General features: G+C 44.3%; 1 protein-coding gene and 1 long non-coding RNA gene across 3 annotated transcripts; one reads left to right on the top strand and one right to left on the bottom strand.

Annotated features, from left to right (window-relative positions):
• Positions 1–1,942: 1,942 nt before the first annotated feature.
• Llph (LLP homolog, long-term synaptic facilitation factor) lies at positions 1,943–6,693 on the bottom strand. 2 transcript variants are annotated; one of them, XM_048418599.3, is made up of 3 exons: positions 6,570–6,693; positions 5,295–5,506; positions 1,943–2,464 (listed from the first exon to the last, which is right to left on the bottom strand). In XM_048418599.3, the coding sequence occupies exons 2-3, from the start codon at positions 5,497–5,499 to the stop codon at positions 2,295–2,297; spliced, it is 375 nt and encodes a 124-aa protein (XP_048274556.1). In that variant the 5' UTR covers positions 5,500–5,506; positions 6,570–6,693; the 3' UTR covers positions 1,943–2,294. The 2 variants fall into 2 exon arrangements, with proteins under 2 accessions (XP_048274556.1, XP_048274554.1); XM_048418597.3 differs by lacking the exon at positions 6,570–6,693 and adding an exon at positions 6,196–6,342.
• Positions 6,574–9,791, top strand: LOC148117718 (uncharacterized). The gene is made up of 2 exons (XR_015736782.1): positions 6,574–6,708; positions 9,538–9,791. It is a non-coding gene; the product is annotated as an uncharacterized LOC148117718 (long non-coding RNA).
• The last annotated feature ends 1,038 nt before the right edge of the window (positions 9,792–10,829 follow it).

Genomic DNA, 10,829 nt, shown 5'->3' with positions numbered 1-10,829 from the left:
GTTTCTTCTGAATAGCTGCCTGGTAACTGACCTTGAACTACTTACACCTTGGAATTCTCTTCTGTCTCCCCAGGAAAAGGGCACATGCTCTGGAGCCTGGCTCTTTATGTGGGTGCTGGGAACCCAAACTTGGGTGCCTATACCTTTGTGGTAAGCATTTATCAACAGTCTCCCAGTCTCTATCTTTTAAGTTAGAACTGGGGTGACCAACTGTAGTGAGCAGCCTCACATCATGGAAACGTTCTGGACGGGAGCGCCAAGCTTTTTTCAGCGGAATGAAATTTGAGTTGTGAGCTGCAGGAAAAATGTGTATAGATACCTGGGAGTGATGTCTTCAACTCCAGCAACCCGACGATGCTGCTAAACTAAATGACAACTAAGGGTGCGGCAGGAACATGGACAGCGCCCATGATGAGAGAGGGCAACCCTAGTGTAGGTGGCTTTAATGTCTGCAGCATTTTATTCCTCACTTCTGCATCTGCTCTCCCCTCACAGCTACGAGTGGGAACGAAGACCTTGAACACACCATCAGTACTGGGATCAAACCCAGAGCTCTGTGGATGTTGGAGATGAATGTTCTATTATTGAACTACAGCGCTAGCCCTTTCTTGCCACCTTCAGAAAAATGCATTTTCTTTTGAAATTATTCACTAACTTTCTGATGAACTACTGAGTAAACTGAGGGCCTACTATACTAATTTTAAGCATCCAGCATATTTTGTGGCTTACTTGGTAGTACTTGGTCATAGTCATGCTCAGCAGTGTATCCAGCAGTTTATGGTTTCAGAGCCAAGCAATCATATTCTATTCCTTTCTTTCCATGTGAAGTTAATTTTTTCCTGAACAGGTAAACGGCTCTCAGCATTCCTAATATTTACAAAGTCCCGGATTTTATTCAGCACATAATGTGGTGAATCTGAAGAGTGAAATTTCAGATGGAAGGCTAAATTTAGATCAAACTTAAATGACTGGAATTCACGAAGTATGCTGAGACAGACTCAACCAAAACTCAACTCGCTGGTACAGAGAGACTCAGAGTAGAATAGTCTGCTAATGTCAGGTCTCTTCCATTAAACAACACTAACACTAAGCTAGTTAACACCTGTGTTTATGTATAATCCATTTCCCAGACGGATGGATGTTTGTGTACGTGCACATGTGCACACACACACACTCAAAACATCCAGAGTAACTGATTCTGAATAACACACTTATAACACTAAACTACACCGCCTGGTAGCAGTGGCACACACCTTTTATCTTAGCACTGGGGAAGCAGAGACAGGTGGAACTCTGTTGAGTTCAAGGTCAGCCTGGTTTACAGGGCTGGTTCTAGGATAGCCAAGGCTACACAGAAAGACCCCATCTCAAAATACCAAAAGAAGAAAAAAGCAAAACCTGCAGAACATTTGTTTTCAGAAAAAAACCCATGCTGCTTTCACTTAGAAAGCACACTCATCTGTACATGGTAGAGTTCACCTAAATGAGAGACATGGTCTTCTCAGTAGCTGGAAACCTTAAAGAAAATGTCAAAATCTAAGATCTACACATAAAATATCTTTTATTGCGAATTATAGAAAAAACACAAAGTAAATAATCTACTCCATCCTTTTTCTCAAGATCTTTTAAGTTAGGATTGCGTGGGGAGCTTGTGCATGAGCGCAGGTGCCCGCGGAGGCCAGAAGAGGGGAACCCCCTGGAGCTGATTTGGAGCCACTCAACATGAAGCAGGAGTCCTCGGCAAGAGCAGTGTGTGGTCCTAACTGCTGAGCCCCTTGAGACGCTATGTTAAAATATTTTTGTCCAAATTTTGTTCATATGAGCACGTTTAATCTGAGGCATTGATTATAACTGCCATTTTGGAAGATCAAATAATTTTAACCACAGCGATGCTCACAAGACTGTGGTGTCTGATAATACTCAAACATCAGGCAACTTCCAATTTTCTTTTATCACAGAAAATAGTTTATTCAAATTCCAAAACGAATGAATTATTCTGGTTTGGAAGTACAGGTGTAAGATGAAACTAAAGTATTTAAACAAAGAACTTCCATTCAGAGAGAGCTGAAGACAATCCTAACAACTGAACTTCTGTCCCATGAATACTTTCCAGTTCGTTTGTTTTTTGCGGTTTTTCAAGACAGGGATTCTCTCTGTGTAACGGTCCTGGCATCTGCTTTTTAGACCAGGCTGGCCTCAAACTCACAGAGATCCGCCAGCCTCTGCCTTCCAAGTGCTGGGATTAAAGGCGTGTGCCACCACTGCCCAGCCAGCTTCTTTCCAGTTTGTAAGGTCTACCAGGCCAGGCCCTTGGCTGCCTTGGCTCTACTTTTCCCCCGTTTTTTCTCTCTCTTTGCCTTCAGTCTTTTCCTCTGCCTCTGGTTCATCCACACTGGGTACTGTCCATGTTCGTCTAGAAGAGTCTTTCTGTTTCTCTTAATTTCAGTCTCCATTTTCATGTCATCTAAATTAAAAACAACAATAAAGTGAAAAGCTATTAGCATTCATACATGAAAAACAACCCCGTGAAAGCCCACGAATGCAGCAGGAACATCAGAACAACAGAAGCCTGAAATCAGAAGGAGACATTCTGGTACAGCCTTCCTCGGCTCCTCCACCAAGTCAGACAGGATCACCACTGCTGTGCACGCTCCTGAGCCCACCTGAGCGTGCACGTATGCGTGGGTCCCCCGGGAGGAAAGAAGGCGGTGCTGCCGGGCCCCCCCGGAGCAGAGGTCACAGTCAGCTGTGAACCCTGAGGTAGGAGCTAGGGAATGAACTCGGCAAGAACTCTCAACACTGAACCATCTCTGCAGTTCTGGAAGCAAGTGACCAAATCTGACTTGTATTTTCAAAAGATCAACATGTTGACATGTAGAAATAAGAAAGGAGGAAGAGGAGAGAGGAAAGTAAAAAGACTCGTATCAAGGATGGGCAAGCACTGTGGCCATGCAGTTCTGGTATACCAAGAAATGCATTGGCTTAGACACAGAGGATAAAGGAGTCTAAAAAACTGGGTAGGCAGCTGCAGGAGGGCATGAAGGGAATCCTGTACGTGAGGGTAGATGCAGCTGCAGGAGGGCATGAAGGGAATCCTGTACGTGAGGGTAGATGCACCCAGCTTTATTGACAGAAAGACTCCCCTCATCTTCACTTACTTCTATCCCTACTTAGCTTCTGAAATATTACAAAATGAGAGCATCAACACATTCTTCAGGCAGAAAATGAGAGAATTCTTCTAATGTCAGAGCCTCATTTAAATACCAACAACCCCCCAAGCATGTGAGAAGTGCTAGATAAGCATGAAGGGAAACAAGGAGGAAAGCAAAGGAACTCTTAAAAAAAAAATGAACAAGGCTCGAATTGCCATTCAAATTTCAGGAGCAAACAATACCCACAATGAGATAAAAATATATCCCCAGTAAGAGCAGAAAGCTATAGAAAATAGTCAAAATTAGAAATAAAACACTTTTGGAAGAACAAAAGTATACAGTATACTAAGATTCCACAAGACCACAAGATCAAATGAAGAGAATAGAGAACACACACAAAGGAGACAAGAGACAAGGATCACCCCAGGACTCAGGAGCTCATGGCACCCGATGCCCAGTCGATGAACAATCGTTTGGCTAATGCAGAAAATAGCAAAGAATCAACATGACCCAGCATTCCATTTGTAAGTTCATATTCCAAAGCAGTGAAAACAGATATTTAAAAAAAATTTGGGCATGAAGGTTTACAAGCATAAAAGTGACCCAGATGCCAACTAACAACAGGTAAATAAAATGTGATCTATACAACAAACTAGTATTCATCTTTAAAAGGAAGTACTAGTATATACTAAAACGTGAAATTCAAAATGTGATGCTAAGTTAGAAAAGTGAGGCAGAAGATCACATACTGCATGATCCCACTTACACGCCATAGCTCAACAAGAAGAAATCTGTGCAGACAGGAAATCATTAGTGGCTGTTAGTCTTGGGGCTGGAGGGAAAGAGAGAGGCTACTACATGGGAACAGCACTCCTTTTTAGAGGGATGAAAATGATTTGGGGCCAGAGGTGCTGTTGTAAAACATCATGATTGTACTTAAATGTACTACCACACATATTAAAATGGTCACGGTCATGTAATTAAAACCGTGAAAAGAGTTGACAAGCAGAGGTGTACACACATGATGGAAGGGACAAAGCAAGCTAAACCAGGTGCCTCACAGCTCTCAAGGGCAGCTGAGACAAAGCAAGAGAGCAAAGAGAAGGGTTTTCTCTGGAAGAAGGGATGCAGGAGTATTAAGACACTGTTCTGTCTTTAAGAGTAGCTATGGCGAGTGCCTCATTTAGCTTGCTGCCACACTGGGACATTGACCTGAAAAGCTGCCAGCCTTTTCTCTGCAGAAACCAGCACTGATTTAAACCATGATTAAAACACACACAGAGGCCTCTAAAATATAACAAAAAGTGGGCTTCTGGGATTTCCAGGGTAACAATACAAGTATGAAGCCACAGAATGTGACCAGGCTCTTGTGAGGAATAGTGAAAACCTCTTTTCACCTGCGTAGACCCTGACCGAACCTTCCAAGCTCTCCAAAGCTTGTTCCTATATTTCTGTCAGTTCCCGGGGCATCTGGGCTGCTACATAATTGTTGGAGATCCATTAAATAACCCAGACATGCTTATTCCCAAACACTGACTTAAAAAGTTTCACACAGAATCTCTAATAGACATAAAAGCTCTCAAAGAATAAAGATGTGAACGTAACAGGTATGTTAGATCTATAAAGTGAGGACATGACCACTTCAAAGTGTGGCGGAAGAGAAATTTTTTATTGTAGGTATGAGGGGGAGAAAAGCCAGACGCATCTGGAAGAATCCAGAGCGGGGAGAGAAAGTAGTAGACTAAACATGGCCAGTAGACTGAACCAGGCCATGAGAGGAGAGAGAGGGGAAACAAAGGAGACGGAGAAAGGAGCAAGAGAACAGAGAGAGAGAGAGAGAGAGAGAGAGAGAGAGAGAGAGAGAGAGAGAGAGCACGCAAGCATGGCTGAAAAGAAGCTGGGGGAAGGGAAGCCCATGAGGTGGAGAGCTTTAGGGGAGAGGGAGAGGGAGAAGAACTGAGAAGCCAGGATGCCAGCAAGCACTTTATTATCTAATAGGCACCACAGTTAGCCAGTTTTTTTTGGATCTGACACCAGAAAGAAGTAGAGATGGAAAGAAGACAGCTAATATAATAATAATAAAGGAGTGTAAGGAAAAGCCGATCCACTTTCTAATGATGTAAACAAAGCACACAAGCTCACCCTTTTCACCCTCCACCACGCACTGCATTTTCTCCTGGCACTGTTTGGGTACCACCACAGTTGCTATTTCTTCAACATCTTTCATTAAAGCATCCCCGTCAACTTTGAGAATACTTTTCAGTCTGTTGAGCTCCCTTGGGGCATTTTTCTTTCTCTTCTCAGCACGCATCTTTCTTTTCCACTTACTCCGTAAGCTTTTAGCCATGCTTGACCTGGTGAGCAACAAAAACACAAGAAGAAAGTTTACCAAGGAAATGGCTGGGCAGACATCTTTAGTACTGGGAAGAACAGAAAGCAATTAAGGCAATCTATGCCGTCTTCATGCTTAGCTTATGTGAGGATCAACGAAGAGCATATACTGGTTAAATATAAGAAGGTCAAGCCCCCATGGGTCAGTGACAAATTATAAACCAATCCATTCTCACAACTCCTTCGTAGATACCAAGTTAATAAACCGCCTTCAAATTACTCTCCTGCCTTGTTCCATCTCTCAGTCCTACATCCTTCACAAAGTGTTTAATGTGAACTTTTTAAAAGCTCAGAGCATAACTCTCTGTCTTTTAAAGAATTCTTTGTTGTTGTTGTTTGAGACAGAGTTTCTCTGTGTAGTACTGGCTGTCCTGAACTCCCTCTGTAGAACAGGCCGGCCTTGAACTCACAGAGATCCGCCTGCCTCTGCTTCCCGAGTGCTGGGATTAAAAGCGTGCGCCACCACCGCCCAGCTTTTTAAAGACTTCTTGAATGACTTTCCCTCGTGTCTTCAGGTATCAAAGTTGCATCCCGAGCCTCCTTCAACTCTCCTCCCACCCCCACCCGCAAGCTTCAGTGGCGCACTTCAGGTCCACCATTCACTGTTCGCTGTCTGGAAACTGCTCTCCCCGAGGCTTGCACTGTTCGGTACCTCACACTCTTCTGTCCCCAGCCCTGCTCAGCACTGTCTCGCCCCGAAGCTGCTTCAGCAGCTCGCATTCGCCGCCTGAGCCCTCGAGAGCGCAGATTGTGCGGACTGGGGGACGCGAGGTGAGCATCCTCTGGTCGCCAGCAATCTCCAGTTGTCTAAGGACCCACACTCCACGTGGAGGGTCGCGGTGACCCACGCAGCCGGCCGCGCTCGGCCTGGGCTCTCTAGTCACAGCCCGGGGGAGAGCGGCGCCGCCGCCATCACGATCCCGGGCATCGCCCTCCCGAGCCCCGCACGCCAGGGCCGCGACGGAGGGACGATCTAAGGCCTGCTCCCCACGCCGCAGAACTAAGCCCGGGGCCCACGCGACTCACCTGAGAAACACGACCGCACTGCACGCCTAGGACGCCAGCCGGAAGTCCCCGTACTTCCGCTTTCCGGCCAAGGCCGGCGCGCGACATGCCGGGAATCCTGAGAGGCGTGACGTTTGGAAGCCCTGCGTGGACCTTGAAGGTTTGTGAGTCTCAGGCTGAAGACGCTGTGTTTGGAGAAAGCAGGAGGAATTTCCTGTCGGGAGTGACAAATTATAAATCGAGCCATTCTCAAGGCCTCGGTTAGGCCAAGCCCCGCCGGGGGCCCTGCCTGTAATAACCTCACGGATACAGGACACCCGTGGGATTGCTCAGCGCTTACCATCCTAGAACCCTTAATGAGGTTTTTATTTGCAGCCTAGAAAATTTCTCATTCCGTTGAGGATCCCAGTATGTACGCGTATGTGGGAATATATTAAAGTATACGATTTAGATATCAAGATTGCTGCATGCCAATTATATTTCAAAGCTGTCACCCAAAGCAGAAAAATAATCCTTTCCTAACCCGAAGAATGTAAAGGGTAAGATGATCTGTTTCAGCCAATGTTGATTTGTCCAAACCGGTCCATACCCGAGACAAAGCTAAGGTTAGGATAATTTTGCCCAGACTATTGGAGATACACAGGTCTCTTCCCATTTGTGACAGATGTGAGTGAGGAGTGGCCTAGGTAGTACCTCATTCATTGATCTTCACTAGGTGATTAGACAACACATGTTAACTACTCAGTACTATCTGTAAGCAGGGTTTTATACAGATTATAGCATATATCTTTCAGGATTTATTTTGATGGTGTATGAGCGTTTTGTCTGACAGAATATGGGTCTTAGGATTTACTATTGCTGTCAAGAGACACCATGACCACGGCAACTCTCACAAAGAAAACTTGTAATTGAGGTGGCTTGCTTACAGCTTCAGAAGTTCAATCCATTACCATCATGACAGGGAATATGGTCGTGTGCAGGCAGATGTGGTGCTGGAGCTGAGAGTCCTACATCTTGCAGGCAATAGGAAGTCAATTGACTGTAACAATGACTGAAGTTAGAGAAAATAGACCTCAAAGCCCGCCCCCACAGTGACACACTTCCTCCAACAAGACCATGCCTCCTAATAGTGTCACTTCTTTTGAGGGCCATTTTCTTTCAAACCACCACAACATGTATGTGCGCCACATGTGTGTCTGGTGTCAGGTGAGGCCAGAAGAGGGTATCTCTTCCCCTAGAACTGCAGTTACCATGTGAGTCACCACCTGGGTGCTGGGAATCGAACCTAGGTCTTCTGCAAGAGCAGCAGGTGCTCTTAACCATAGAGCCATGTCTCTGCCCCCAAAAGTTTATGTAATGATGGCCTATGAAATTCCTGTTTGGTTGCTACTAGAATTGTGTCTTTTTGTAGAAACCATGCATAGTGCAGCAATTTTTGAATTTTTTTACCACAGGCAAAACACACGTGACCTTAAAAACCAAAGGAAGCAAGTGCACACTGGACTTTAAAGGCCCCCTTAAAGATGGTCTAAGTTGACAGCCTCTTGTTTCATGTACCAAAAGGCTGTGACTTTTGAACAGAAACTTGGCAAAAGAAAATGTAGGGGTCTGAGAAAATGCTGAAGAAGACCCAGACTCAAATAGGATATAAAAGCAAAGAGTATTTACCAGCATGTGGGGTCTACCATCTGTACAAAATGGTGACCTAAGACAAAGGCCTGTAGGTCCTTTTCAGCACAGGTCAGTAAATTCCAGGAACAACTATGTCATTTCTTTCTTTTTTTTTTTAAGATTTATTAATTTATCTATACAGTATCCTGCCTGTAGTTCAGAAGAGGGCACCAGATCTCATTACAGATGGTTGTGAGCCACCACGTGGTTGCTGGGAATTGAATGCTCAGGACCTCTGGAAGAGCAGTCAGTGCTCTTAACCACTGAGCCATCTCTCCAGCCCAACTATGATCAACTAGATTCAATTAGAATAATTTCTAACATGATTTCTCAAACAAGCAGCAGTTACATTAATACATTTCTAATTTTTGTTTTTCCATATTTGTGCATACTTGGGCAAATCTGGGCCTATTTGGGGAGGTGGTTACAGAAACAATCCTTTTTTTGGTCATTGCTTGGATATGTTGTGGGGCTGACTCAGGCTTTATAGTGCTCCCTCCCTAGTCCTTGTTATCAGGGGTGTTATTGATTAATAGGCCTTTGTTTAAGACACTGAAACTAAGACCCAGCTTGTAAAATGGAAGTTTAGAACTCTCAAAAACAACCTATTGTGGTACTAAAATACATTCCACAATTTAGTATTATGTCCCTTTAAAAATTGAATTGAGGGAGCTGGGGAGATGGCTCAGGGGTTAAGAGCACTGGCTGCTCTTCCAGAGACCCAGAATTCAATTCCCAGCAACCACATGGTAGCTCACAACCGTTTATAATGAGATTTGGTGCCCTGTTCTGACACGTAGGCATACATCCCAGAATACTATATACATAATAAATAATTTAAAGAAAAATGAATTGGGAACTAAATAATTGAAAGTTCTAGAGGTGAAACGGCATGGAGGTTTTTGTTGTTGACTTTTGTTCTGTTTTAGGATCACTAATTCCTTCCTTGATTCCGACATGCATGCATGCATGCATGAACTCTAGAACGGATGATTGGGGCTCAAGAGAGGTCAGACTCAAGAGGATCTGATTTTAATCCTTAGAAATGACCAGCACTAGGCAGCACTGGGACTCCTTGGGCCTCACAGCCAGCCTATTAGACAAATTCCAGCCAGCAAAAGATACTGTCTAGAAAGAAAAAAAAGGTGGGTGGCACCTGAGGAATGACATAGAATGGCACCTACATACACATTCACTTGTACACAGGCACGCAACACACACAGAAAATCAAAAGAGCTGGAACAAGCTTTTAGAACTACATGCACAGCCAGTAATGCTGACTACGTGACAGGAAAACAACTGATTTGTCATCCAAAAGGTGTGACACAACTGAACTTGGCAGAAGGCGGGGCTCCAATAGCCAGGTCTTTCCCTGGGATTCCTGAACCTCAAGAACAGGAAGAGCTGTGCAATCCAGACGGTGACGTCCAGTTCCCAGGACGGCTGAGATGTCAGGACTGCACACCACAGAGAGGAGAGCTACGGCCTGACTGAAGCTTCCTGCTGACACCAACCCACAGAAACCAGGTCTCAGTTCTGCGGAAATCTGAGGGAAATACATGGCCCACTGTATCTCTTTTGTTTGCTTGCTTTTCTGAGATGGGGTTTCTCTGTGTAACAGTTCTGGCTGTTCTGGAACCCACTCTGTAGACCAACCTAGCCTCAAACTCGGAGATCTACTTCCCTCTGCCCCACCCCCCAGTACTGGGATTAAAGCCATGAACCGCCTGGCCCCACTGCACCTCTCTGTCCACAAGATTTCAGCCATCAAATGTGCTCTGATCCCTCTGTCTTCCCCTCTTCCTTCCTCTGTCCCATGAGTTTCCTGTTTCTCTACACCTACTAGTTCTACGTTCTTAGTCCTTGTGCACACAGCTTACCTGTATGTGATATAAAAACTACTAAGTTGGACATGTTCCATTCTTTGTGGGTATATTTCCTGTCTGGAAGCTCTCATTGCTTGGCATAGGACACATACAGTGATGTGAATACCACTGCAACAGTAAAAAATAAAAATAAAAAGGCCTAACCACATAAAATGTGTTGCCATTAAGACAAATACCATTCACTTCTCAAGTGGATTTTCCACCAGTGATTTTCCATTTATAAACGAGGAATTTTAAGAGATGAACAGCGGGGCAGTTTTCACATCACAACCACCTGTAACTCCAGTCCAGGTGACACAGCACCTCCTTCTAGCCTCTGCTAACACCAGTTCAGGTGACACAGCACCACCTTCTAGCCTCTGCTAACACCAGACATGCACAAAGTGCACATATATATGTCCATGCAAAACACTTAGTAAAAGAAAAGCTAAATCTATTCGTTATATTATTTTAAATTATAGACGAACAACTAGTCATGGCTAATTTAGGTCTAAAAATTTAATAAAGAAGCCAGGCATGGTGGTATATATATGGTGAAATATGCCTGCATTCCCAGAATGTAGGAAGCTAACATAGCAAGATCATGAGTTAGAAGCCACATTGGACTTCACAGTGAGACCCTGCCTCAATTTACAAAAAAAGTATAAAGCAAATTTAATATCTCGTCAAGAATCTGGAAATAACACAGAGATAGTAAGGTTCTAAAGTGGAGAAGAACACAGAA

This window comes from Myodes glareolus, chromosome 26, assembly GCF_982192425.1.
Source record: "Myodes glareolus chromosome 26, mMyoGla1.1, whole genome shotgun sequence".
NCBI classification, from domain to species: Eukaryota; Metazoa; Chordata; class Mammalia; order Rodentia; family Cricetidae; genus Myodes; species Myodes glareolus.
Note: the sequence above shows the minus strand (reverse complement) of the source record. Positions and strands in the feature narration are given on the sequence as shown.

Excerpts from the sequence above, each read along its gene's own strand:
- Llph (XM_048418597.3), bottom strand. The coding sequence starts at position 6,263 with ATGCGAGCTGCTGAAGCAGCTTCGGGGCGAGACAGTGCTGAGCAGGGC. Across the intron at positions 5,507-6,195 it reads TGGGGACAGAAGAGTGTGAG|GTCAAGCATGGCTAAAAGCT; the intron begins GTACCGAACAGT and ends GTTGCTCACCAG. Across the intron at positions 2,465-5,294 it reads CGTGGTGGAGGGTGAAAAGG|ATGACATGAAAATGGAGACT; the intron begins GTGAGCTTGTGT and ends TTTTTAATTTAG.